Source organism: Annulohypoxylon maeteangense (assembly GCF_022496945.1).
Source record: "Annulohypoxylon maeteangense strain CBS 123835 unplaced genomic scaffold GGS22scaffold_3, whole genome shotgun sequence".
In the NCBI taxonomy this organism is placed as follows: domain Eukaryota; kingdom Fungi; phylum Ascomycota; class Sordariomycetes; order Xylariales; family Hypoxylaceae; genus Annulohypoxylon; species Annulohypoxylon maeteangense.
In genome coordinates this window covers 65,382-90,275 of record NW_025953250.1, presented here as the reverse complement: position 1 = coordinate 90,275, position 24,894 = coordinate 65,382, and the positions used below count along the sequence as shown (strand labels likewise).

Genomic DNA, 24,894 nt, shown 5'->3' with positions numbered 1-24,894 from the left:
TGCATATGCTACGCAGATGTCCGTCGTCAGGCATGCAACTGGCGATGTATAATCACCGGCTGCTAATAATACATTCATAGCCCCTAGGGGGCCTCGAGAAACGGAGTATTTGGGGAGGCAACGTCAAGTTTAATTTGAGCATAAGCATCGCAATTGTGAATAAATACACTTCCGCGAATGAGCATCGATCGGATCGAGGGGGCGTTCTAGGCATCGTAACATTGTGGGCGTTCATGTATTAGAGGGGAAGCATCATAAGGCGTAATAGGCACATTGTCGGAATAAACAATCACGTAGCACATCGATGAAATTAATTAAAAAGTCTTGCTATAAGTAAATTTGTGTTGGCTTCTAAGTATTGAGATTCGGTAGCTCTTGCTCCTGGTACTACCATCTTATAGGGATTAAGAGGTATTGAGTATATATATATTTTAGGTTCCAACTAATCAATTTTTGAATAGTTACTATTTATTGGATCACAATTGGCTATCCATTTGCTTAGAATAATATTAGTATTGTAGATGAGGCGGTTTACAGTACCTAGGTAGGTATTTACTCGGACCTGCCTCCTCTGGTATTGTATTGTATTGTACAATACCTGCCTGAAAATTACTGCACTTACCTAGTAGACAGCTATTACAAGGAAACCTTATAGGGGACTCAGGAGTTGGTCGGGGGTTGAAAGCATGGACCACCCTACCAAGTAACGGCTTTCAGCGCCGACCGCGTTTGTCGTTTTCTCATTTCTGGTTTTCCCTTTCCGCTTCCCGTTTTGCATTTTGCATTTTGCATTTTGCATTTCTCCTTCGACCACTTTTTTCTCAATCGAATTAATAGTAACACATTCCTTCCTGATCCAGTGGCCTCTAATTTAGGTAGTGATTGAACAAATCATGTCTGATTATGACTCGGGAGATGAGCTATTGGGGAGTATCAATGTGGATACTCTCATTAGCGGAATGAAGCGTTCGCGTTCTCCAGACGACGAACAATCAGTTCGCGAGACCAAGCTTGCTAAGCATTCCGAAGTACAAGATCATGAATATATCGGAAATATTTCTAAGAAGATCTTGAAGGATGACTTTGGTTATGACGATTTCCGTCACGAACAATTCTCCGCCATCAAAAATATCTTGCAAGGCGAGAATGTCCTGGTCGTCTTTCCCACCGGAGCCGGGAAGTCCCTTTGCTACCAAGTTGAGTCTCTCCCCTCTGTACAATATCTTTTCATTAACACAAGACTTGTTGCAAGATCCCTGCAGTTGCCTTCGAGAAGATAGATGCCCTGAGAAACGATAGACATGACCTAGGACCAGGTATAACTATTGTCGTTTCACCTCTTATTGCTCTCATGAAGGACCAAGTAGATGCCCTACTGCGTAGACGCATTTCCGCTGCTTGTTTAGACTCTACTAAGACTTATGAGCAAAATCAGCAAATCAATACCGACCTAAGAGAAGGTCGGCTAAGATTGCTTTACTGCGCTCCAGAAAGATTAAACAACGAGGGCTTCGTCGAAAACATGAAGCACGTTTCCGGAGGCGTTCGGCTAGTAGCCGTTGACGAAGCCCATTGCATCTCCGAATGGGGACACTCCTTTCGCCCTGATTATCTCAAGGTTGCCCGCTTCGTCGATGAGATCAAGGCTGAGAAGGTTATCTGCCTTACTGCTACAGCCACTCCTCGTGTCGCTGAAGATGTTGCGAAGGCTTTCCATATCAAGCAGTCCAATATATTTCGCAGTTCTCCCTATAGGCCCAACTTACAGTTGCTGGCCGAATCTGTACCAACAAAGCAGGATAAGTATCCCAAGATGTTCCAATTTCTAAGAAACCACCCCGGTCCTACTCTCGTCTATGTGACTCTTCAGAAGCAGGCCGAGTTGCTTGCAGATGACCTCAAAGATCAAGGTTTTGATGCTGTAGCCTTCCATGCCGGCCTCAAGACAGAAGCTAAGACACTTATCCAAGATGACTTCATGGCTAATAAAGTAACTATTGTCGTGGCTACGATCGCATTCGGCATGGGGATCGACAAGCCAGACATACGAAATATTCTCCATTTCGACTTGTCTGGAACGGTAGAAGAATACTCGCAGCAGATTGGACGCGCGGGACGAGATGGCAAAATCAGCCATTGCATGTTCTATATCTGTCCGGATGACTTCTATATCCGTGAGAATTTCGCCCGAGGCGACCTTCCATCACGACAATCACTACGTCAGCTATTGCACCACCTATTCCACATGGAAACTACCCAGGCGGCGGAAGGCGAAGTCATTAAACTAAACCAGACAGCTCTAGGCCGAGAATATGACATGCGTGCGAGCCCTCTCGCGATCTTACTCGCCACATTGGAACTACACTTCGGGTTACTCAGGGCTATCACACCGGAGTATGGCTCGTATCAGTTCGAAGCGATGTCTACCTACTATCATATTGCCCATGCCGACAAATCCCAGGAGGGTAAAGCGATTTTCAAGCACGCCATAAAAGCGAAGAAGTGGTACAACCTTGACATAAACTTTGTCGTATCGTCTAGCGGACTACTCCGAGCAGACCTCGTACGGAAGCTCAATGAATATCATGATAAAGGTATTATCATGCTGAAAGTGGGTGGTGTCGAGAATCGCTATAAGGTCCTCAAGAAACTCCCCAATACGCCATACCAAATTGACGCGATCACGGACAAGCTGTTCGTAGACATGGAAACTCGCGAGGAAGAAGCATTAAAACGAACTCAACAGGTCATCGACCTGATCACCGGCGATAAATGTTTCGCTCTAGCCCTAGCTGAACACTTCGGCATGGGACTTCCGGATGAGAAGACCAAATGTGGTCACTGCACTCACTGCTTCACGGGGAAACGTGTCATATTGCCACCCCGACCGAGTCTACCTGCCGACATGGATACTATTCGAAGAGTTCTGGCAGCCTGTCGCGTTCGAGATGATCCTAGATTCCTAGCTCGCGTCGCTTTCGGTATCAAGAGTCCCCGAGTTCTTCAGTTGAAGCTCCACCAGAAAGAGATATTTGGATCATTAGTTGAACACGACTTCAAGGTACCTATAATCAACGAACCAATTCTGAGTAATGGCTTAACTAACGCATTGTGGTATAGTCTTTGCTGAAAGAATTCACCAAGGCGTGTGAGGAAGAAAATTAGTCCATGGCAAAACACCGAGTTTCTATTGGTTTGCGGCCTTAGTGAAGGGGAAAAAGGAAGAGTATGCTTGTGCTCGATGTTAAGTTGTTTCACCACCATCGTGATACTCCAAACCCACGGGTAAGTACCTAAGGCCGGATATCTCTAAAGATTCTACTACATGAATAATGTTGGCGCAAGGGTTTGTCTGTATCTGTTGACAATAAGGCAATACAAAAAGTCAGTATTTGAATAGAACTGATCAGTGAACAGCCCACGAAAGCTACCTAATGTAGGTAAATATCGGAACTTCAAATTCAGGTAGAGTTAGAATAGTGACTCTTAAGGTATTGCTGCAACACAGAACTTCGTACGCGCGTCTAATCATTTCCCTCTATCAGGAAGCCGTACCACCAGGCCGGCCAATCAAACGGGGGTAGCCGGCGTTGCATATGGAACCCTACATACAATATTACTCCCAACGCAGGTAGCCGTTCTGGATAATGTCATGACAATGCCACATCAACCGGGATATCCGATTCCGCCATATGATAACGATCACCATGGTACCAGAGTCTCGGTACCATAACGGGAAGGACGGCTGATCGTAAGATCATGATACTAGGTAACTACTAGGTAGGTATTCTACAGTTTTATCCAATTTTTAGGTAAGATGGGGGGATAAAAGCATCTAAAAGCCCTTGTTTCGGACACGTTGAGTTCTATGACAGTCACAACTCGTAATCTCTTCAAATCAAAGGCCTAACCAAAATGAAGCCTTTTCACTCGTGTTATCTTCTTCTGCCACTATCGTTCGTCCAAGCAGGATCTAGTCATACATTTTTATCTTCTAAGAGGGCGGAAAAAGTCTCGTCCTGCGCCGATATATCCACACCAACGACGTTCTCGTTATCGCAGATATCGTACATAAAAATAGAACAATACCCAACAATGGCAACTGTTCCCAATTCGACACAGCTCGTTTTTGAAGTCGTCAATAACGCCAACAGCATCTCGACCGGGTGTAGCCCTCAAAACGTGGAAGTAAACGGTCAATGGGGAAATGATAGCAATTATTGGTATAAGTGCATCGATCGGAATTTGGAGGTGAACGGGGATGAGGTCACTCTCAGTACGAGTGCGCATGTCGTTTGGGAACAGTGGCAGTTGAGTGTCAATCAAAGTTGGAGCTGTGGCGACGAGTATGTTTCCTTCCCCATCCCTCCGAAATGGGATCCGTAGATTGTCGACGAGGGATATGCCATTGTGAAGGATGCTAAATTTGGATGCTTGCAGGTCTATCGTGAGGCATATTTCCACTACGACACTCAAACCGAGCTGCCAGGAGACCAGTAGTGCTTTTCAGTATATCAATGAGTGCACAGCTCCTGACCTAGAGGCGCCTGCGGCGTTTCAGTAACCAACTTTTCATTAGCTTGTCAGGGTTATTCATTCTACTTCGTTAATTTCCAAGGAACTCTCCCCCTTATATACGCCAGTCCATATGTGCCATCCGTACAGTTTCCGTTATACCACCCGTCCCATGACAATTCATACAGTCGTAAAACTACCCAGATACCTATTCAAACAGAGATGCCCAAGCTATTTAAACCCCGAGATAGAAGACTTTTTTTTACCTGGGCCGTATGCCCTGGCAAGTCTGCCAAGATTGACCAGGCCCCTCCAAATCTATTACCAACGCTACCGGCCGTGACCTTCATCATGGAACCTGCCCCCCTTGCGACATATGTCAACCACCCTATGAGACGGTACGTGGCGTATGCTCCCGCAAAAGCTATGATAACCAACAATAGCTTTCCCAGCCTCTTCCAGAAGGTTGCCCAGTCGAATGGTCTTGGAGGCTCCGATCCACGATATCCAGCTTGAGCCGACGACCTGTATCCATATGCCGGATAGGTTCCCGGAGAGCTGAAAGGGTGGCTACTCGGGTAACTGCCCGGATACGTAGTGTATGAGTGGCGAGAATATCCGTGAGACGGCAATAAGGAATCTCGTTCGGTCGGAATAGAGGAGCGGGTATACCGCATCGGTGTTGGGCTCGTGATCGGGGCATGCTGTGCACCAGGTGGACTGGTCGGCCCTCGAAGTACCGACACATACTCGCCGTAACTACCCCTACGCTCTCGGGTTATAGGGGTGGCTGGGTTAGACTGTTGAATTCGTCTAGGGGAGGAGACGGTATTCGAGGCCGGGTGGGGAGCCGGCGGAGTGTATTTAGCGTATCGGATCAGGTCTTGGTACGACTTCCTTGACAAAATATAATCGGGTCCGCGGCGGTCGTAGGCCTCGAGTGAGCCGAGTCGGATGCGATGTTGGTTTCTCGTCTTAACGTACGTCCTCTTCCGTAATTCAAGCGCGACATCTTCGAGGCTAAGCAATATCCCATTATCCGGGTGCGGGCTACAGGGCCGGATAGGGAGGTGTTCACGTCTAACATTCGGTTGATTCAGGAAGCGCGTCTCAAGATTCTTGCCCTTAAGCGATGTCATCTATCGTATTTTCGTTAGACCAAACAAAGTTCCCATAAATACCTAGTAGGTACTAGGTAGTCAGACGACGTACCATAAGGTACACGACCTTCCCATCTTCTAAATATGGCGAAAGCACCACGACCGGGTGGTTGCATCGGTCTTCTTGGAGATCTGAATCGTATTCGTCGCGGTTGTCAGGTAGGTCCTCCTTGCGAGGTAGCCATAATATGCATCCTGCCAGCTGTTGAGGCAGCCGTAGTGTCCCGATCTCGCGAGGCTCGCGTGATCCCCTGCGAGCTGACGTCGCCGTTGCCGATGCTACCGTGATACCAGGCATCTAGATCATCTGGGGCTGTCGGGATGAGCTAGACCCGGGGGAGACGACTGTCATGTACTGTACCTAGATATGAACGTGATATATATTTCGAAGAAGTGTTAGTTTTAGAATGATGTAGATGGGAAGAACCTCCATTCTTTTACGAAGTGAGGCGGGGTGATGCGATGTGGTATTTTGGGGATTGAGAATTCAGCCTGGGCGCCTATGAGAGACGAACGCGAGGGTCTCGTCCGCCATGTGGTGCGACCAATCTCGGCGTCGCTCCAACATCCAATGCGTCAAATGCAAGCATAGCCACGTGTAGCCAACCATTGAGAAGGCAGCGGAGGAAAGAAAACAAAGCCAGAGCCTCGCATGAAGTTGACGACAGCTTAGGTCAAAGTTATATGTTATTTATGATGAAACATCTCTGGTTTTTTTTCTTCGCCGGCGGCCTCAGCAGCTCAGCCACTCATAATAGCTCCCGATCGCGATGCTGCGTTGCCGTCCTGCCGAACCCGAAATGTCACCTGCATCTTCGGCGTTTGCTGCCTTCTGAACCGAATCCCTGTATTTGAGGAATGATACTGCAATCTCATAGGTTATTGTTAAATAGGTAAGTATAAGATCACCTCCAGGGCTATGACATATTCAGTAGCTTATAAGGCCGAAGGGGAAAATATGGCTGCAGCTTACCTGGGTAAATTTATTGAATTATATAACGGAATTTGAACAGTTCATCTGATGTGCATCATGTATAGGTGCCTTGTAATTAATTACCTAGCAATTGGATTGTTAAGTGCCCAGGTGGTATTCATCAGTATACCTATTGGTGTAAGAGGTTGCTCAAAGTGTGTGGTTATCTATTGAACGTTGACCTGGAGTTGACACGGATATTTATCTTCGATTCTTTAAAATAATCCATATACATATCATTAGTTGCATTATATTCGGGCTAACGTTAGGTAGGTACCAAGCAGCCAAGGTAGGTATTGTACGTACGAGTACATAGTAGAATCAAGTAGGTAGCAACCTTGAAAGAGATTATCGGAAGTTACATGTAGTAGATACGCCCTAACTAAATAATGCCTAGTAACAGCGGTTATACCTCGGAGACGGCTGCATGCCTCATCCATACATCATGGATTCATATGTCTACTAGGTACTAGGTAAGTAAACTTAAATTTCCGGTTCCTCCACCTCCTGAACATTGACAAAAACACAAATATTACCTCGGTAGGTACCTACCTAGTATCACAGGTTACCTCTCACCCAATTCATCCACTTACTCATCATAATCGCATAGGAACCACCCAAGGTAAATCATCGCAACCTCTCCCAATATCAACATGACTCTCACCGTCCACCATCTTGGTATATCGCAATCGGATAGGGTCGTCTGGCTCTGCGAAGAGCTTGACATTGATTATGAGTTGAAGAAGTATGACCGGGCTCCGATCATGGCGCCGGACGAGTATAAGGCCTTGCACCCTCTGGGGTCAGCTCCTGTCATCGAAGATGGCGATGTCAAAATTGCGGAATCGGGTGCTTGTGTGGAGTACATCTTGCAGACCTGGGGTAATGGAAAGTTGGCACTTTCCCCCGGAGACAAGGACTATTCCGAGTACCTATACTGGTTCCGTAAGGGAGAATCGCTCCTAGAAGATGTGTGTCACTGGTAGCTAACAGTATGACGAGACTTCGCGAACGGAACTCTACAACCTACTCTGTTCCTAAATATGTCAATGTCTCGGACGGGACTGGACGAGGCAAACCCATCCGTAAAATACCATAAGGCAAGGCAAATTCAACTCATCGAATATATGGATCGACGCTTATCCAACGTGCCTTGGCTCGCCGGTGAGCAGTTCACCGCCGCCGACGTAATGAACGTCTGCTGCCTCACGACCATGCGTTGCTTTGCACCTTACGATCTTGGTGCATATCCCAACATACTGTCTTACCTCAAGCGCGTCGCCACACGAGATGGATATAAGCGGGCAGTCCAGAAAGGAGATCCGGATCTGTCCGTCGACCAGTTGATCGGCGCTACTCCTCCGCCTATGCAAAAAGCCGTGGCGGCAGCCATTCAAGCCCGCGGACGGCTATAGGGGAAATGATAGACCATGTAGATAATGGTACTACCATCCTAGTCTACCTACCTAGCTGCATAGGTTGCTACCTATTAATAGGTAAGTACGTAGGTAGGTATATAAGCAGCCAAGAAATCGCATCTATTGTTGGTATCTAGCATGCACGAGACGGGTCCGACATTTGGCAGATATGGCTGTCAGGACTACGTAAGTGTGTGTGCTTGTATTCAAGAAATATGGGACACGCAAGATAACTTACCTACCTTTTCTTCCTACCGGGCAGCCGGGTGGGTATCTGACAGGTTCCTTCAATAATGAATCTCAAAGAATCTGGGGAACAAAATATGTCGTTCGGGCGGGTAATTCGGATTGGTAAGTGATGGGGCTTTGCGAACTCTCGGTCCCGAGACAGTTGACCGACTACCTACTTAGGTAGGTAGGTAGAGTCTATTACCTACTCATGTACCTCTAATACCAAAGCAAAGACTTTATACAGGGATCCCTAATCAGCCTTTCCCATGGACTGATTGTGCTTTTTCTTTTTTTTTCTTTTTCTTTCTTTTTTTTAATCTGCATGTTTCTCGGTGTTCTGAGACCGTGTGAGCGAGCCTGAATTCATTCATACACTTAGGCATCTTACATGTTAGACAAGTACTAGGTACTAGGTAAGTAGGTAAGTAAATACCTCCATATATGATCGGATGGAGAATAATTTGGGGATACCGTGCTTACATGTCAGCTTTAATTCCTTCCTGGGAAGTCACCACAACTTTTGTCGAGTGTGACAATGATGAATCTCTCCATGATGTTGCCTAGACGGGAAATAATATTGTCATTTTGACGGCATCCGAATAACCGATACGTCCGTCCTCATGCGTCATGCGGTAAATCTTGCCGCATATTGGGCGTTAGACGGTGACGTTGATTTGTTCGATGCCCCGAGCTCCTAATAGTCAGCCACGGACCCGGGACGTCGTAATCGGCCGAAGGATGACAAAGGTACTGCCTATATGTGTCACAAGTTTCTCTGACAAGCCGTGCTATGCAGAGAGACGGAAGAAGCTATATACTAAGGGGGGAGACCGGAATGACAGAATAAAGAACTCCACCTGCCTAGGTACTATCTAAAGTCTTCTTAACTCTCATATATACGTCCTGCATAGCGACATACCCAGATTATATCTTAAGCTGTACCTTGGAAATCTATTTTTCCGACCAACTGATGCTTAGATACTTACCTAGCTACCTAGGTATATACCCAACATCCCTTCTAGGTACACATATCAAGCATGTCTCAACACCTTGAACATCGAGCCGCGTTTGAGACTCATCTCATTGGTTTCTTCTACCGCCAATGGCTCATGTACCAGAAGCCCTGGCCTAAAGGAACTAACCTCTCAGGTCAGACGGCTATAGTGACCGGCTCAAACTCGGGACTCGGGTTTCAAGCTGCGCGACAGCTGTGTCAATTAGGCCTCACCAACCTAATTGTCGCCGTGAGATCGCAGACACGAGGCGACACAGCTGCGGATAAGCTGCGGAAAGAATTTCCCAACTCCTCAGTATCCGTCTGGCTTCTTGATATGGCATCGTACGACTCTATCAAGGCCTTCGCCAAGAGGTGCGAGACTCTGCCGCGCATAGACATCACGATCCTGAATGCCGGTATACGAACTGATGTGTTCCGACCTCACGCCGTTACCAATCACGAGATTGTCTTCCAGATAAATTATCTTTCCACAGTTTTATTAGCTATCCTGCTCCTACCTGTCCTCAAGGCTAAGAAGCCGACGTCGCCAGGCGCGACGCCGCCGCGTCTTTCTCTCGTTACCTCTGACACGGCGTACTGGGCTCCGCCATTCAAGTCACCCGGTCCAGTCCTTGTGCAGTGCGACGAGAGCGAGAATTACAAGCCGATGGCGGCCTATCCACGAAGTAAACTACTACAGCAATTTTTTGTCTCTAAGCTCGCGGAGTACGTTGACCCTAACGACGTGATCATCAATCTGTCAAACCCCGGTCTCTGCGGCGGCACCGAGTTTGGCGCGGATGCGAAGATGGGATTATTCGGTAGAACGATGTTCACCATCTTCCAGGGTATAAATGGGAGGAGTGTAAGTGCCGGGACGAACGCCATCCTCGATGCTGTGGTGGCGAGAGGCAAAGAGACGCATGGAAACTATATGAGTGATTGGACTATCCAACCGTATGAATACCTCTCCTACAGATGTTGAAGCTAAAGCTAATCATAGAACAGGTTTCCCTCGTGCTATTACACGAAGGAGGGTCAGATTTTAAAAGAGAGGATATGGGAAGAAACGCTGGAGGAGTTTAACTTTGCTGGTGCCTCTAAGATCATTCAAGACATGAAGCGCTAGCATGAGAGAGAGTTTTATCATTGAGCCGTCGTTGAGTTATTACCTGAGGTTATTATAGCGAAATTGACTTTCTATCTGTGTAGGCGTGGGTATCCATTAGAGAACTAGGGGTTCGGAATGGATATCTACTTTTAGGACGATTTGTATTACCTCAGGTAGGTAGGCAATTTTTGGTTAATGGTATGATATCTGTACCTACCTAGGTACCTACCTATGTGTTTCTACATAATAGCTTCATGCGGCCATGTATGATAAGTAGGTACCTATCTAGATGGTGAGCTTAATGAATTGCAAGGACCTACATGCGATCTCGTTACGTGGTTCTTCATATCGCAACCATAGGCACCTACCTAGACTCGAGATTTATGCTGTTCACATTCCTACATCTTCTATGATGTTAAAAAATAAAGGGTTATGCCGGGCAAAGCAAGCTTCAATTTTAAATATAAATTAAATATACCTTGGGTACCTCCTTAGGTAAGTAAATACTACAAGGTAGGTAGGTAAATGCCTAGTACCTTAGTAGATAGTATTCCAAGATTCCAAGGTTGGTATCATCAAGCCCCGTCCCAATTTTTCATATTTCCTGCGCCTATGAAACAGAGAGGCCACTCACCGTACTCAATAATTATCACGCCTCAACCATAAGGTCAACTCATAAAGCATCAATCGAATCCATGTCGATTGTGGAGGGAAATGGTCAATTCAGACAACCCCCTTGCCCCTTGACGACAAAGCCGCTGAGTCGATGCTCTGTTCCCTTTCCATCTCATGCATTTCCTTCTCGACCTGGCGAATGTCGATGTTGGCGACAGCGTCTACGCCGTCGAATATCCATGCGATCTCCTCTAGCGTAGGTCCTTTCGTCTCGACATAGAAGAAGTAAACGAATGCCAGCTCACAGAAATCCCACAGCTGCGCGAGACATATAGGTTAGTGCATACTCGACCGAGATGGATCGATCACTCCTATGCAAGAGATAAAATGGCCATGGCGGGGAAACTTACAGTATAAAAAAGCATGAAATTCCAGTGTTTCGGCATCCTGTTCCAAGCAATCTTGTTTGTCTGGTTGCTGAGTGCAAGCACAGCTTGTACTGTGATGTTCATAATCATCATACCCTTAGCGCGTAGCTTGAAGGGAAGCACCTCTAGTGCGTAAGCAATCAACAGTCCCGAGAACCCGATATCATAGAAAATTCCAAATAGCCAGATAAATACTAGCTGTGCGTAACCAGAAGCTACATTAGTCAGGTCCGAGTTCTCGTAAATAGCGCCACAAATCGTCCAGCTTACGAACGATACCACCATCCCCGATGTTGATATTAGGAAGAGTGGTCGTCTACCGAACCTATCGACGTTCAAGGCGGCAAGGATCGTCACGATGAGATCGAGGATTGTTTTCCCGCCGCTCAACTACAAATAACACATTAGCCATTTCTCAGCGATCCTAAAACGTCGTATGAGGCGTCTTTACAGCGAGCTTCTGGTCTTGAACCTTTATTCCAGCGCCCTCATAGACGGTGTCCATATAATTCGAGAAAAGCGCGTTTCCGCTGTACTGAGATATAACACCTAAAGAAACGAGAATTGCTAAACGCCATAAGTTTCCCTTAGTCCGTAAGAAGTCAAGGTAACCGGCGGCGCGTGCTACTTGTTTCTCCATCCGCATTGTCTCCTTGATTTCCCTAAATTCGAACTGGACGAGCACATCTTTCTTGTCGCCACCAGCATGATATTTAGCTAATATATCGAGCGCCTCGTCATGGCGATCTTTCGCTATGAGATATCGCGGGGATTCTGGGATCCAGTAGATGAAGATGATCTGGATTAACGAGGGTAATATCTGGATGAGAGTGATTGACCTCCAACTCCAGTCATTCCGGATCTGCGCAGTGCCCCAGCCGACCCAGGCCACCAAAAGAGCACCTAAATTCCATAAACAATTATAGACCGCCGTTACGGGTCCACGATGCTGAGGATGACATATTTCCGTGAGGAGTAAAGGAGAGGCCATTTGTGATAAACTGTTACCAAAGCCAAGGATTAGACGACCAGTGATAAACACTAGATTATAGGTATGTACGTTAGTAAAGGGGATCTACGTATTTTATCATGTATTGGCGCTTTCGCATACTTTCATATCCATTACAGAACGCCGACACACAACCCCCAATTATCATGAAGACACATCCAATGGCTATCGATGTCTTCCGACCCCAGTTATCGGCAATATACGGTCTATTGATATATTTAGCAACGCATGATATGTAAGTGAAATATCTTGGGAGTAATCATACGTGAGGAAGAAACTCAAAATGCTCCCGATGTTGAACATGTTCACGAGGAGTCCGAGCCAACTGTCGGCTACGTCTTGAGAGTTATCGGGCCCGACCTGAGTCTTGGGAAAGTACTGTTTCCAGCGATCTATTTGCTGAGAAGTATTGACGAGCATTCTGAACAGGTACGTTCCTAACTATTAGTTGATTGCCTAGCAGAGACAAGAAATTCGACTCTACTCTTACCCATCGTATCCAGTTGTTGCCGAGGCTATCATCAGTACACAAGCCCATGCGTATAATTTCCGTAGATGCGGCTCCTTCGTCCAATAGACGTATTCAAATTCTGGCGCTTCCCTGTGCGCTAACTGTTCATGTTCCTCCTCATGGCCCTTGGCTATGGGTTGACGAGGATGAACCATAATGGCATTTAGGTACCTAGGTAGGGATTCCTTTCTTCGCGCGCGAGAGTCGTCAAGATCGATGTTATATGCCGGTAGGTAAGAGTCAAACCATTCCAATTCAATAGATAAAACCAAGGTATATGTGCCAGAGAAGCGACGAAGAGCGTACGCGATGCGAGGGATATGATGCCATTCAAATATTTTATGCTGGCAGCGTACCTAGCTGCGGCTGGTAATTAATAGCATGATGAAGCGCGTCCGTCCAAATCCTTTGCCAAGAAGAAATCGAACGTATAGAAAAACCAAGCTCGATGCCTCTACTCTGGCGCTACCGTAACGACGGCTAATGCATGTCACGATAATGCGGGGATATTATATAAAGATCGTAGGCGGGTAGTAGTTGGAGGCGACCCTCGACTAGGATTCCACTGGGACGTTGCTGACTAGCGGCCTATCAAACCGACAGCCCGGCTACGATCTAGTTGAGGTTCCCTCTCCTCACATCCGAAAAGAGACCCATGGTAAGATCTAAGGCTCCGAAGTATCATATTTGGAAAGTCTGTGGTCTGCTGTTACGGGATCAGCAATCGAGGCTTAGTTCTTAGCTTGCACATTATAGGTACTAGGTAGGTAGGTAGGGAAGCAATTCATGAGGTCGACGGTGGCGACGATAATAAGAACCACTTATGACTTGGATATGCTGTGCCGTCCGTGATATACTGTCTGAATTTTATTATCCTACCTAAGCATTATTCTTAAAGGCATCCATCTCGAATCTAGAATGAGAGCACAGATAATCGAATATGGGACGTGATAAAAAGCTAGCAGAAACGCGCTTCTCCAGGTTATGGGCTACGAGGAATTGCGAGGATATTTTATTGGATCTTTGTCGAAGATGGCCTACCTACCTACCTAGTAGGCACTCTTCTAGACTTCGGGGCTACACCTTCCATCGCGTGCACGCGATCCGGGAACCTAGTCGGTAGCTCGGCTACTATTGGATGTTCCTCAGTGACAGCATTGAAGGTGATGACATCTATGGTGTACCAGAAAAGGGCCGGCCGGCTAATAGGCAAAAATCGGAATGAAACATGCCTACTACATGCAGGCCATGAGCAGGAGAAGCCTACCTAGGTAGGTATACGTGGAACTAGAGTCTGATATGCTCTAGCCAATCGTTGCATTCCCATTATTTCTTTTTAGGTAACTACCTACCTACCTACTACCTACCTAGATCCTAAAAAAAAAAAAAAGTGTCTTAAGATGCACAGGTAGGCAGGTACCTACCTTATAACGCACCGTATAATCATTTCATTGTTTTGACCAAACCACATAGACTTAACGCCTGGCATGAAAGAAAACAATGGGTGTTTTTATGCCTAAGTTAATTCTGAACACCAAGCCCGCCTGTCTGGCATCATATTCCTCTTGGTTTCATTGCCTGCGTAGGTACCTACCCGAGCACCTAGTAGGCAAGATGCCTTTACATAGTAGAGATTGGTGAACCAAAACCACCCCGGGAATCCTAGCTCCAATACATCCTAGTATCACCTTTTCCCTTATCCCTGATGACCTATCCATAACCACGGAACTTTGAACCGCATTCCTGGACTTGGATATCCAATGGGTGAGCCGTGGACACAAAAAGAAAAACAAGTGTACCGAGGATCGATCCCGTGATAAAATCAAACCTGGTCACTTCGTCACACCCTCCATCACAGCACGGCATCGTCCATTTCACAATCGGACTCCATGATCGCGTGGAAATGGTTGGGGTTCGAACCGTTCACACCGCTAGAGCCATGTGCGTCAATAGCATCGCCAGAAAAGCTTCCAAGCTCGTTGATACTATGCATGGCTCTCAACAGCTTGTCCATTTCTCCCTTGAGCTGTAGCCTTCTCTTTGCCGTTCTGTCATCCTCTTCCATCAACCTATTATACTGATCCGGGTCTGCCAGCCAGTGAAATCGCCATTAGTATCGTTCACTAGCTTCATCGTCATAATGCAACGTGTAGAAATATCAAACTCACCGGAGTGACTGTAGATATGAAACTTCTCATCCAGAGACATGTCCAGCTGTTTTTCCCTAAATGTACGCAGGAGATTTGAGTTTACGTTCATCGTCACCCCTTCTACGAATCTTGCCGCGGCCACTGCAGAGAAGAAAAAAGGATTAGTAAGGTTCGAAACAATTTTAATGATCTTTATATCGTAGACATCCCCGGGAATACACGTACTCATGTAGTAACCACGGACAAATCCTGCTACCTCAATTTCAGTGTCGTAAGGGTCTTTCCCGATCTTGGGAAGGTAGGTATCGAGCATCTTGCGTTCTTTGATCTTGTCTTCTTCCGACATGTCTTCTAGCCTCTGAGCTGTATAGTTCCAGTCAATCAGAGTGAGAGATTTCAGGCGAATTATTCCCCGTACACGCAGAAGTTGACTCATTTCCTGGGCTTTGTAGCGATGAAAGGCGTCGTCATTCATCATATATAGCTGGTACGTCTCAGAGTTGAACATGTCTGAGAGGCGTGCCCTCTGCGAGGCGACTGCCTCTTCAATAAACCGTTTCAGATGATCATGGCAGTCCTTGAAGATTAAACGACGGCGCAACACCCCGAGAGACTCGTCAAGTGCGGCATTAGCAGTCCTTTCTAAGAGTTCTGCCGTCTTGAGAATATAAGTGTCTAGTGGTTCCTCCCACTTCTTGACCGCGTCTAGGCACAAAGTCTCGCGAACCTCGTCCGGGACTAAGTCTCGTGGCATACCAGGACGCTTGGTTCTGAGTATCCTGTTACGGATATCTTTAATGTCCATGGCACAGCGACCACGGTTGAAAAACCTGACGAACGGGCTGTGCCGTGATTCTGGCGCGCCCATGATAGATGAGGCGCGGGATGGACTGGCTGCTGCGATCTCCTCATGCTTTACCGGCGTAGCGGCGTTGTCTTGGCGCGGACGCCTAGTTGGCGTGGAGATGTTTCGCATAGTTGAGTCACTAGGGCGAGGTCTTTTTGAGGAGCCAGGTGTTGTAGCTTCCGAATCGGCTGAAATATCGATAGTCTGAAGCTCTGAGTCCTTAACCTTACAAGTAGGCTTCATCTTGAACACACAAGTCTGGAACTGACTGTTTAACGTATTCCACTCGGAAGAAAACCCAGTGTTCCTGATGGCACTCTTTACTTGCTCTAGGAACTTGAACAGACTCCTCTTGACTTCGTGTTCTACATTGGCGGGAAGTTCAGGGAGGGCATCTAATTCGTCTTTGATAGTAATGATACGCCGATGAACAGTCTCCTTGATGGATGGCAAGCTTCTAGCAAAAGCCTCCGTAAGCTTTCCAGACAAGAACTACGAAAAGGTTAGCTAATTATCTGTATTATAGACTAGGTATCTGCCTAGACAAGCGTATCGTGTGTGATGACACCGGAGACAATGCCTCGTCTAGGCTTAGAACTCGCAAGGGACCGGGGACTTACTTTTAGCAAAACTTCAACGCCGCAGCGGTCGGCGAAATCCGCGAATTCGATCGGCCATGGGCTATTGCCATCAACTTGTCGGTTAAAGAACAGTTCTTCCCATTTGGCTGCGTCCTCAAGAGGCTGGCTCGGCGGCCGCGACGTAGCGAAGAAGCCTTGTCCGACCAACTGCTTGTCGCCCCGAAACATGGCTAACCAATTAGGAATATTCTGAGGGGGAAGTTGGTCTGCCTTAGTCATAACCCCAATTGTTCGAGGTGCTGCCTTGGCCTTGCGAATGATACCCAAACAGGTAGAATTCTCCAAATCGACGTTCATAGGTAGAGCCCACATGATGATTGCTTTTTCTCTCCTGATATATTCCAAGGTTAGCTTCTCAACCACCTTTACTACGTATTCGTCTTCTTCCTTTTCCGGTGATTGAAATACACCGGGTAGGTCATAGAAGCTTAGATCAGGAAGTCCAGGGCCCTTTATCTCCAAGGCCACTATATTTGGAGAGAATTGCGCATCTGTCTCACGAGCGGCCACTACAACAATCTTGAGTAAGCAAACGGTGGATAAAAAATAGGATGTGAAGGGTGCGGTTAGACAAGGGACTGTCTGACTAGCGAAATGCGACTTAAATTAGGTGACTTCCTAGGTACTAGGTAGCTACCTAGGTATGTATGGACTTACAATCGAGTGGTGTTTCTTTGGTCACGGCACCTTCGCCAGGGATGAATAATTCGAAGTTTCGGTTGTGATTCAGAATAGCAACCTGAGCCCAACGAAGGACCTCTTCGATTTCTGAGGGATCGAAAATGGTCTTGAACGGCTTCGTGTCTCGATGATTCATCTTGACCCAAGGGGGGAAGGGGTTCGCGACGGTAACATCCGAAGTCTTTGGTTTCCGATCTGGAAAAGGTTTGAAGTCATAGTCTCGCTGAAGAGATACAGTGCATGACCAGTGGTCAATCTTGCTACTGATTAAACGAATATGAAGCGGGCAGCGCGTGCAGACGCCGGCGCTACGCGGAAGGCTAACCCGTGCTAGACCGGACATCAAGCTGGACTTTCCAGCAGACTGGTCGCCAACAAGAACCAGCTCAGGCAAGGCGGCCACGTCTTATGCATGTTTAGTTAGCAAGTGCTGTTACTGCTTATGCGTCTTAGGTATGCTTATAGAAAAGGCCATTAAATGTAAGAGCTTAATATATGAGAAGTGTGAAGTACTAGGTAATGATTACTTACGAGATACTCCGAGTGTCTGGAGATCACCAAGTGTGTCATTGCATGCTTTCTGCTTTAAACCAATATCGGTAAATGTTGGGTGAGCGAAGCTTTGATGAGAAAAACTGGCGTCGGCATTCTGGGAAACGGGTGAACCTTGCTTGAAGCTGTCAGGCAGGCGTCTCATTTCCATGAACATTGGCTCTGTATCATCGTCTCGTCGATGCCACGTCTCGGCGCTAGCTATGGGCACGATCAGTACTAGTTTATGTGGTTAAGTAGTATACAGGAGGGTGACCAAGAACTCACGAGCATGAGACCTAATGAAGCTTCTAGCTACAGATTGAGTATCCGGATACTCAGTCGGGGGCGTCTTCCGCTTGAGGGGGCTAGGGGATGGCGGCGGCATGGTAGTATCTGATATCAAGCTTGCCGCCGGCGAGCCAAGGCGCTCATATTTGACTACCTTACCAAGGCGAGTCATGCTACATTTTAATCAGAAAAAGTCATTCAGGATGAGAATGCAACTTAATAACATAACTTACATGGCATGTAGCTAGGTAAGAGACAAGGTAATATAGGTAGGTTAGTGACAATTATCAGAATAACTCAACTCGTAATGATTGCCTAGATGAATGAGTAGATTTTTAGGTATCTAACATGAGATTAAATGACAGCGACTCGGGTTTTAGACAGCAAATAGATTAATACCTACCTCCTAGGTAGGTAGGTAAGCATGTGGGAGATGTGGGAGATGTGGGTAAAATATTCATGTGAGATCTAGGTGTAGCTACCTAGTAGGCTATGAAGTTCTGAAGAGAGTATAAGATAGATAAGAAACAACCGTGATGGGGCGGAACTGGGATGGGATGTAAACAGGACGTAGGTAGGAAGGAAAGGAAGAGAAAAGAAGAAGAGAAAATGATTGAGCAGGGACAGAGGGGGGAGGAAAATATTCGGGCAGACATGAGACTCGAAACTTGCAGTGCACCTTCATCCATATCATAATCCGAGCTAAAGTAACTCTGGTGATGTTGAGTCAAAAGAAACTCGAGAAGATAATAGTGATTGTTAAGAAAATAGAGTATGATATGTGGGAACACTAACATATTCTATCTAAGTATAGAGTATTAAGGAGTTGTTATTCACGTTTGAACCTGAGGTACCTAGGCTGCTAGGTAGGTAGGTATGTAGTAACCGGGGTGTGCAGGGGGTATGCATATCCGGTGGCTGGTAGCGGGGTACGATGGACGGATAGGCACCAGTCCTAGGACTTGCGCAGTTATCTCATTGAAGATGATTGGCTAAAGCAAAAACCTAGAAAAAGCAAACTTCAATTCACAATTCCTCATACAAATCTCTATGCTATCGAGTGAATCCGCGTGAATCTGTCAGTTATCAATTCCTGAGCAACAGGGAAGAGTAGAGGAACATGCGCACGGAGTACCTCAGCTGCTCAGTACCTTTAAGCATTTCGAATGTTATCCATACTGTATCTGGACTCTATTAGGAAAGATACCTTGTACCTATGATCCTTCACAACTTCAGGTTGCTTTAGGTAGTTACTATGTACCTACCTACATATGTACATAGGTCAGCCTAGTATGCTACCACCTACTTCCTACCTACCTCCTAGTAGGTATCTGCCTATGTACTACCTTGTTAATGTACAGGTACCATGTAGTCTGCAATACCCAACAACCCTCGATATTGATGTCATCCATCCAAATATTAAAATATTATTACTTAGCTACATATATCAAGAACTAAAGGAAATATTACGTAGCACCAGGCCAATAAGTCATGTTCATTTGAAATTTGCAACTTCATCGCTGGATATTGTTCGATGGCAGCTGTCTGAAGACGAGGCTATAGACAGAAATGGAAAGTCGCGATCGGTCCTTGTAAATAATTATAAAGTGTCGAGGCATATTTCCAATACTTGGCACAAATCACAGTACATATTTGCTGTTTCTTTTTTGTGCCTCTTTGATCCGATTATCTAGTAAGCACATGTTAGCTGTGACTTCCCATCATGTTGGCCATCTCATACCCATCGTTTCGTCCTGCGACCGAACCTCCTTCCTCTTCATCTCGAACTCTCCTCCAGCCTTCCCCGTCTTCTGCCCCTGTGCCAGGAGGCGGATACGGTTCGTCGCATTCTCGGCTACTCAGCCGAGGCCAATACCTGCGGTAAGTGAAGAGGCCTACAGTAAACCCCAATATCGACCCCACAGAAACATCGTATACATCATGACGGTAGTCTTCGCACCGACTAATGGCTATCAAGGCTGCTCCGACGAGAGGGGCAAGACAGATCAATGACCGACCTATATCCTTCTTGTTGCGGAAAATCCTCAGCTGGCCAGCTAGGAAGCAGGCTAGGTACCCGAGGCCGCTAAAGGAGAAGCTAGAATGACCCGAGGGGAACGATCGCCAACCGTCGTGGAGAGTATGGTGATCCGTCTCGGTACACACATCGATCGTCACTAGAACATCGGGTTTGGTGCCATGAGCCGGCTTGCATCGGGCAATCAAGTCCGGCCTCGGACGGCCAACGGCATTCTTTACTATATCGGTGAGGAATGAGCTGAGGATTAAAGCAATGGCAAGACCGAGTATAGTGCTATGATGTTTATGGAACGAGGCTCGGAAGAAGCTATTGTACAGCAACACAACCCCAAGCGGGACAAACAGTGCGTAGACAAAGTTAAGCCAGACGGGGACCCGTTCGATCTCGGCGTGGGGAAACGATATGTTTAGGTTGTTGATATAGAACATGCGATGGAAGGGTTCGACGAGGAATTGTATTAGAAGGTAGGCTGTCAAGAGACCAGCGAATCCTACATAGTCGGGCGCATAAGAATGCTTGAAAATAGTTAGGTATGTATGCTCTAACTACCAGGTAGACGATGTTCTCAAGGTTGATGGAAGGGGGAAAGGGAAAGGGAAAGGGGGAAGGGAAAACGAAGAAAGAGTATATAGCCATACAGCCCAGAACCTCGCAATAGATTCTAATATTCCTCCTTGTTGAAAAACTCCGTTTCGAGTCATGGCCACGATAGCTGCAAGTCACCGTCCACGTAGAGCCTTAAAGACACCCCACAACATTTCCCGGAAGAAGGACGTATAAAAGAACCAAGCCACGACAGTAACGGAAATGAAGAGGGCAATTAGAACCGGACTTATAAGGAGTGATATGATCGAAAGGAAAAATAGAAAGGAAGTTGTCAAGGTTGAGAGGGTAAAGTTGAAGTCGCGTGCCCAAATAATAAATTGCAAGAGGTAGGTACCTACGAATAGGTATCGTTCCAAGCTTTGACACCGATGACGGGTGTTCAATTTAGGCGCTGGTACTGGATAGTAGCTATTACGCTACCCTTGCAATTCCACTACCTAGTAGCACCCCAATCTTTTCAGCTACAAGCCTAAATTCAATTAGGTTAGGGTGCCTAAGTCCTTACATACCTGTACCTAGGTACCTAGTATTTGGCTTTTTAATTATCTTTTCGCAACCCACCCGCCTAAGTGTTTATTCAACATCATTCTCCAGTACTCTATTTCTAACCCTACCTCATACTCTACAAATATGCTGAAGTCGACGTATAAACCTTCCCCGAACCTCCCTCCGCCTCTCCCTCCTGATTGGACAGAGCATAAAGCACCCACGGGTCATACTTATTATTACAACGCGAAGACGAAAGAATCAACATATACACGACCGGCTGCGCCATCAACTTTAACAGCAGAAGTCGTTTCTCAACTAGCTCCACCTCCTTCCCGTGATCCTCACGCGAGTTTTTTCCAGTACTCGACCGTACCCCAACTCTCAGATCCTGCAACTGCGAACGCCTTCCTCGCCCAGTATGACCCATCACGACAACGCCAGGCGCAACAGCAGCAACATGGGGGTCGTGACGGACATCGTGGGACCCAAGATGGAAGAGGGGATCGCCCGCGCCCGCAACCGACCGACAAGCCAAAGTCTAAGCTCGCCATTCCAGGTTGTGAGCCGTGGCTGCTGGTATACACCAAGTACGGTCGCCGGTTCGCGTATAATCCCGTCAAGAACGCCAGCTACTGGAGGATACCTGAAAAGATAATGAAAGGCGTACTGGAGTTGGATATTAAGGGTGCTCAGGAAAAGGCCGCCGGTGCTCAAGGCCAAAGAAAATTTATCGAGGGATCTACATCTATGGAACCTCAAAGAGAAGCTTCCGTTGATGCTGCAGCAAAGGAAGCAGAAGAACATGTTGATCTAGATTCCGATTACGAAGAAGTGGAAGTTACGGATGACGAAGGTGAAGGAGACGATGAAGGAGATGATGCGGATGAGCACCATTCAAAACGCCAGCGTACAGAAGAACCCGCAGGGAACATGCCAGTTGAGTTCAACGAGGACGACTTTGCCTACCAATTACAGGCTATGGGTGATGATTATGGTCTCGACCCCGGGGAATATGACGATGGGGACCCGGACGCGTGGCCCGAAGGTGCTGAGGGCCTACCTCTTTCCGATACAGACGCACAAGAGCTATTTAAGGATCTACTGAACGACTATGGTATCAATCCCTATTCGCCTTGGGAGAAACTCGTCGAGGAGGGTCGTATCATCGACGACTCGCGATACACTGTGCTCAACACCACGAAAGCCCGCAAGGAGGTATGGGAGGAGTGGAGCCGTGAACGAATACAAATCTTGAAAGAACAACGTGCCAAGGAAGAAAAGAAAGATCCTAAAATTCCCTACCTCGCATTTTTACAGCAGAAGGCAACACCCAAGCTGTATTGGCCCGAATTCCGCCGCAAGTATAAAAAGGAAGCGCCCATGCGCGATTCTTCCCTCAGCGACCGCGATCGCGAGAAGTGGTATCGCGAGCATATAAATCGACTAAAACTCCCCTCAGAAACCCTTAAGAAAGACCTAATTACACTACTACGTAGCGTATCCCTTCGCGCCCTCAACAAGACGACTCATCTAGCAAACCTCCCTCCCCAAATACTCGCAGACGTGCGATACATTAGTCTAGACTCGCTAATCCGAGACCCCCTAATCGAAACATACATCCAAACGCTAGAACCGCCACCCACAGAAGATAGAATTGAAGAGGACGAGACAGCGCAAAAGGCTACGGAGGAGCGGAGGAAGCGGGAGAAGGCTCTCGACGAGCGCGAACGCGTTGTGGCCGAGGAAAAGCGCCGGCAAAAACGACAGCTTGAGTACGGGAAGGCCGCCCTAAGAGAGGAAGAGCGGGAATTAGAGAAGGCTATGAATGTAGGGAAGAAGGGTTTGCAAAGTCAATTATTAGCTGCGCAAAAGGCCGGCGAGACCGGTGAGTAACTTTACTCTTTCGGTACATGATTACATTTACAACAGGTTCCAAATATATGAGATCCAGCCATAGCCAAATACCTGCGTGCGTATTAGTTGTGAGACATGAAGAATTTTATCGAACTAAAAATCTAGTTCGATCTTCTTATTTATTTAAGGATCTATTGATAAGCTATATTCTGTAGTCCTTCCTCGGACATAGCACGCGACACGTCGCGACTCCCCATGATCTCTTCATATTTCGGGTATTATAATGAGGATCCCATCAGATCAGCCAGGTGTCGAACCAGGTGACAGCCTGCTCGAAGGCCTGCTCCTTCGCGAAGCGCTCGATCTTCTTGCTCGTGTCACAACGGACAGAAAAGCCGTGAACGACCTGGGAGTATAAGTTGATCTGGTATGGCTGACCGTTCTTGGCGAGAATCTCTTCGGACTTGTGGCGCTTCTCAGCCGGAAAGATACTATCCGTCTCGGCGGCGGCAATAGACAACGGCGCCTTGAAGCCCTCGAGCTCTTCCTCTTCTACGAAGGAAGGGTGAGCAAGGAAACCGACTTCAATGCCGTTCTTGAAATGGCGAGCAACGTACTACGAAGATAGATGTTAGCAAGCTCTCTTAATTAGCGGGGAGGGGATTAAAAACATACCTTGGCACCGAAGCAATAACCAACGCCTCCCAACTTCTTAACATTATGCTGCTCCTTGAGGTATTTGATAGCCGCCTCGATGATAGGATCAACGGCTTCTTTGGTATGAGGGTTGTCACCGCTACTACCCTTAGTAAGCCAATGGACAAAATCGAAACCGCTAGGGCGGTTTAACGATAGGGCATCGCCGGCAAAGGGGTCGATAATAAGGGTGAGGTATCCCCTCTCAGCAAATTGATCAGCAATCAACATGCTGTTCTGCCAGATGCTGATAACGTCCGGGACTATTAGGATAGCAGCGTCCTTGGCGTTGGAAGCGTTGGGGATGGCCAGGTAAGCATCGTGCTGGCCTACTTTGATTGCTTTGCCTGTCGGCTCGCCTCTGCGCAATAATATGATTAGTCAACATCAAACATAAAGACTTCATAAACGAAGCGGGAGAAGAATGAGGAGAAAGAGAAAGGGGGAATCAAAGTGGTGGGAGGAACTTACTCAAATCTAAAGCCCTTAGTACAACAATCTCCGGGAGGGTTGGATGCCATTTTTATATATGTCAATGACTACTTATATGTACCTAGGCACGCGTATGTAGTTAGGTATGTAAGTCGGGGTGCTACTTTAGCTATAAAGAAGAGTTAGATAAGTTGAAGGTGTGCAGATGATGCCAGCTAATAATTAGCGCAAAAAGGAGGAATGCGATTCAAGTATTTATCGACGACGAAGCTCCTTATTTCAATAGGCAAACGCTTCCTTTTAGCTATTCTGGCTTTGTTGACCCCTCCAAATCCCACTCACCCCTCTATTTTCCCCTGCGAACAATGTCTATTGTATTATGTACAATGCCTACCTAGGTACCTTTGTCGGCCGTTAGCCGTCCGGGCAGCCGGGGTAAGACAAACCCCACTCGTGAGGCGCAACATAAGTTGAGTGCTACTTGCCTTCAATGGACTTGTATGGGTAGGTACCTACCTACCTATTGATGACTTGAAAGCATCTGTGACGTCAGGCACCAGGTTACCTATTCGCATATTATGAAGTCACAACATGGTCTTTTTTCCCTTTGCCCCCTTTTCCCCCACTCACCATAAACCAACCAGAAAATGTCTCCTAAGTCTATTAA

At 46.9% G+C, this 24,894-nt stretch overlaps 10 protein-coding genes across 10 annotated transcripts; 5 read left to right on the top strand and 5 right to left on the bottom strand.

The window, feature by feature from the left end:
* Positions 1 to 893: 893 nt before the first annotated feature.
* On the top strand, positions 894 to 3,130 carry GGS22DRAFT_185088 (ATP-dependent DNA helicase; the record flags this gene model as incomplete). Its single annotated transcript, XM_047964268.1, has 2 exons — positions 894 to 1,196; positions 1,253 to 3,130. 2 exons carry the CDS (start codon positions 894 to 896, stop codon positions 3,128 to 3,130), a joined length of 2,181 nt encoding a protein of 726 aa, XP_047821544.1.
* Positions 3,131 to 3,830: 700 nt separating this feature from the next.
* On the top strand, positions 3,831 to 4,646 carry GGS22DRAFT_88243 (uncharacterized protein). The gene is made up of 2 exons (XM_047968328.1): positions 3,831 to 4,346; positions 4,441 to 4,646. Exons 1-2 carry the CDS (start codon positions 3,916 to 3,918, stop codon positions 4,562 to 4,564), a joined length of 555 nt encoding a protein of 184 aa, XP_047821543.1. The 5' UTR covers positions 3,831 to 3,915; the 3' UTR covers positions 4,565 to 4,646.
* Positions 4,557 to 6,166, bottom strand: GGS22DRAFT_88221 (uncharacterized protein). The gene is made up of 2 exons (XM_047968327.1): positions 5,728 to 6,166; positions 4,557 to 5,654 (listed from the first exon to the last, which is right to left on the bottom strand). The coding sequence occupies exons 1-2, from the start codon at positions 5,971 to 5,973 to the stop codon at positions 4,728 to 4,730; spliced, it is 1,173 nt and encodes a 390-aa protein (XP_047821542.1). The 5' UTR covers positions 5,974 to 6,166; the 3' UTR covers positions 4,557 to 4,727.
* Positions 6,167 to 7,155: 989 nt separating this feature from the next.
* Positions 7,156 to 8,584, top strand: GGS22DRAFT_154080 (glutathione S-transferase). The gene is made up of 3 exons (XM_047959971.1): positions 7,156 to 7,188; positions 7,259 to 7,593; positions 7,651 to 8,584. Exons 2-3 carry the CDS (start codon positions 7,302 to 7,304, stop codon positions 8,061 to 8,063), a joined length of 705 nt encoding a protein of 234 aa, XP_047821541.1. The 5' UTR covers positions 7,156 to 7,188; positions 7,259 to 7,301; the 3' UTR covers positions 8,064 to 8,584.
* A 32-nt stretch (positions 8,585 to 8,616) lies between these two features.
* Positions 8,617 to 10,807, top strand: GGS22DRAFT_154075 (NAD(P)-binding protein). The gene is made up of 3 exons (XM_047959970.1): positions 8,617 to 9,162; positions 9,296 to 10,251; positions 10,303 to 10,807. Exons 2-3 carry the CDS (start codon positions 9,335 to 9,337, stop codon positions 10,421 to 10,423), a joined length of 1,038 nt encoding a protein of 345 aa, XP_047821540.1. The 5' UTR covers positions 8,617 to 9,162; positions 9,296 to 9,334; the 3' UTR covers positions 10,424 to 10,807.
* Positions 10,808 to 10,841: 34 nt separating this feature from the next.
* GGS22DRAFT_154070 (sugar transporter-like protein) lies at positions 10,842 to 13,678 on the bottom strand. Its single transcript, XM_047959969.1, has 6 exons — positions 12,948 to 13,678; positions 12,723 to 12,878; positions 12,560 to 12,663; positions 11,900 to 12,489; positions 11,431 to 11,838; positions 10,842 to 11,338 (listed from the first exon to the last, which is right to left on the bottom strand). The coding sequence occupies exons 1-6, from the start codon at positions 13,121 to 13,123 to the stop codon at positions 11,129 to 11,131; spliced, it is 1,644 nt and encodes a 547-aa protein (XP_047821539.1). The 5' UTR covers positions 13,124 to 13,678; the 3' UTR covers positions 10,842 to 11,128.
* Positions 13,679 to 14,358: 680 nt separating this feature from the next.
* On the bottom strand, positions 14,359 to 18,931 carry GGS22DRAFT_154068 (P-loop containing nucleoside triphosphate hydrolase protein). Its single transcript, XM_047959968.1, has 8 exons — positions 18,343 to 18,931; positions 18,107 to 18,282; positions 17,819 to 18,040; positions 17,264 to 17,692; positions 16,586 to 17,115; positions 15,344 to 16,457; positions 15,137 to 15,259; positions 14,359 to 15,056 (listed from the first exon to the last, which is right to left on the bottom strand). The coding sequence occupies exons 2-8, from the start codon at positions 18,279 to 18,281 to the stop codon at positions 14,821 to 14,823; spliced, it is 2,829 nt and encodes a 942-aa protein (XP_047821538.1). The 5' UTR covers position 18,282; positions 18,343 to 18,931; the 3' UTR covers positions 14,359 to 14,820.
* Positions 18,932 to 19,295: 364 nt separating this feature from the next.
* On the bottom strand, positions 19,296 to 21,047 carry GGS22DRAFT_154066 (PAP2-domain-containing protein). The gene is made up of 3 exons (XM_047959967.1): positions 20,789 to 21,047; positions 19,851 to 20,665; positions 19,296 to 19,799 (listed from the first exon to the last, which is right to left on the bottom strand). The coding sequence occupies exons 1-3, from the start codon at positions 20,849 to 20,851 to the stop codon at positions 19,796 to 19,798; spliced, it is 882 nt and encodes a 293-aa protein (XP_047821537.1). The 5' UTR covers positions 20,852 to 21,047; the 3' UTR covers positions 19,296 to 19,795.
* A 272-nt stretch (positions 21,048 to 21,319) lies between these two features.
* On the top strand, positions 21,320 to 23,215 carry GGS22DRAFT_88139 (uncharacterized protein). Its single transcript, XM_047968326.1, has one exon. The coding sequence runs from the start codon at positions 21,387 to 21,389 to the stop codon at positions 23,136 to 23,138; it is 1,752 nt and encodes a 583-aa protein (XP_047821536.1). The 5' UTR covers positions 21,320 to 21,386; the 3' UTR covers positions 23,139 to 23,215.
* A 12-nt stretch (positions 23,216 to 23,227) lies between these two features.
* Positions 23,228 to 24,557, bottom strand: GGS22DRAFT_154061 (dienelactone hydrolase). Its single transcript, XM_047959966.1, has 3 exons — positions 24,267 to 24,557; positions 23,775 to 24,156; positions 23,228 to 23,715 (listed from the first exon to the last, which is right to left on the bottom strand). Exons 1-3 carry the CDS (start codon positions 24,314 to 24,316, stop codon positions 23,395 to 23,397), a joined length of 753 nt encoding a protein of 250 aa, XP_047821535.1. The 5' UTR covers positions 24,317 to 24,557; the 3' UTR covers positions 23,228 to 23,394.
* Between the last annotated feature and the right edge of the window lie 337 nt (positions 24,558 to 24,894).

Bases quoted from the DNA above. Each gene is read 5' to 3' on its own strand.
- GGS22DRAFT_88243 (XM_047968328.1), top strand. From the start codon at position 3,916: ATGAAGCCTTTTCACTCGTGTTATCTTCTTCTGCCACTATCGTTCGTC. The intron at 4,347-4,440 runs GTATGTTTCCTT...GGATGCTTGCAG, and splicing joins AGTTGGAGCTGTGGCGACGA to GTCTATCGTGAGGCATATTT.
- GGS22DRAFT_88221 (XM_047968327.1), bottom strand. From the start codon at position 5,973: ATGCCTGGTATCACGGTAGCATCGGCAACGGCGACGTCAGCTCGCAGG. The intron at 5,655-5,727 runs GTACGTCGTCTG...AAAATACGATAG, and splicing joins GGAAGGTCGTGTACCTTATG to ATGACATCGCTTAAGGGCAA.
- GGS22DRAFT_154080 (XM_047959971.1), top strand. From the start codon at position 7,302: ATGACTCTCACCGTCCACCATCTTGGTATATCGCAATCGGATAGGGTC. The intron at 7,594-7,650 runs GTAAGGGAGAAT...CAGTATGACGAG, and splicing joins CGAGTACCTATACTGGTTCC to ACTTCGCGAACGGAACTCTA.
- GGS22DRAFT_154075 (XM_047959970.1), top strand. From the start codon at position 9,335: ATGTCTCAACACCTTGAACATCGAGCCGCGTTTGAGACTCATCTCATT. The intron at 10,252-10,302 runs GTATGAATACCT...ATCATAGAACAG, and splicing joins AGTGATTGGACTATCCAACC to GTTTCCCTCGTGCTATTACA.
- GGS22DRAFT_154070 (XM_047959969.1), bottom strand. From the start codon at position 13,123: ATGGTTCATCCTCGTCAACCCATAGCCAAGGGCCATGAGGAGGAACAT. The intron at 11,839-11,899 runs GTAAAGACGCCT...TGTTATTTGTAG, and splicing joins TTCAAGACCAGAAGCTCGCT to TTGAGCGGCGGGAAAACAAT. The intron at 11,339-11,430 runs GTAAGTTTCCCC...TGTCTCGCGCAG, and splicing joins ATTTCATGCTTTTTTATACT to CTGTGGGATTTCTGTGAGCT.
- GGS22DRAFT_154068 (XM_047959968.1), bottom strand. From the start codon at position 18,281: ATGACTCGCCTTGGTAAGGTAGTCAAATATGAGCGCCTTGGCTCGCCG. The intron at 18,041-18,106 runs GTGAGTTCTTGG...TCGTGCCCATAG, and splicing joins CTTCATTAGGTCTCATGCTC to CTAGCGCCGAGACGTGGCAT. The intron at 17,116-17,263 runs GTAAGTCCATAC...AGATTGTTGTAG, and splicing joins CAAAGAAACACCACTCGATT to TGGCCGCTCGTGAGACAGAT.
- GGS22DRAFT_154066 (XM_047959967.1), bottom strand. From the start codon at position 20,851: ATGACTCGAAACGGAGTTTTTCAACAAGGAGGAATATTAGAATCTATT. The intron at 20,666-20,788 runs GTATGGCTATAT...ACTATTTTCAAG, and splicing joins CTATTGCGAGGTTCTGGGCT to CATTCTTATGCGCCCGACTA.
- GGS22DRAFT_88139 (XM_047968326.1), top strand. From the start codon at position 21,387: ATGCTGAAGTCGACGTATAAACCTTCCCCGAACCTCCCTCCGCCTCTC.
- GGS22DRAFT_154061 (XM_047959966.1), bottom strand. From the start codon at position 24,316: ATGGCATCCAACCCTCCCGGAGATTGTTGTACTAAGGGCTTTAGATTT. The intron at 24,157-24,266 runs GTAAGTTCCTCC...ATTATTGCGCAG, and splicing joins ACTAAGGGCTTTAGATTTGA to AGGCGAGCCGACAGGCAAAG. The intron at 23,716-23,774 runs GTATGTTTTTAA...CTATCTTCGTAG, and splicing joins GTTATTGCTTCGGTGCCAAG to TACGTTGCTCGCCATTTCAA.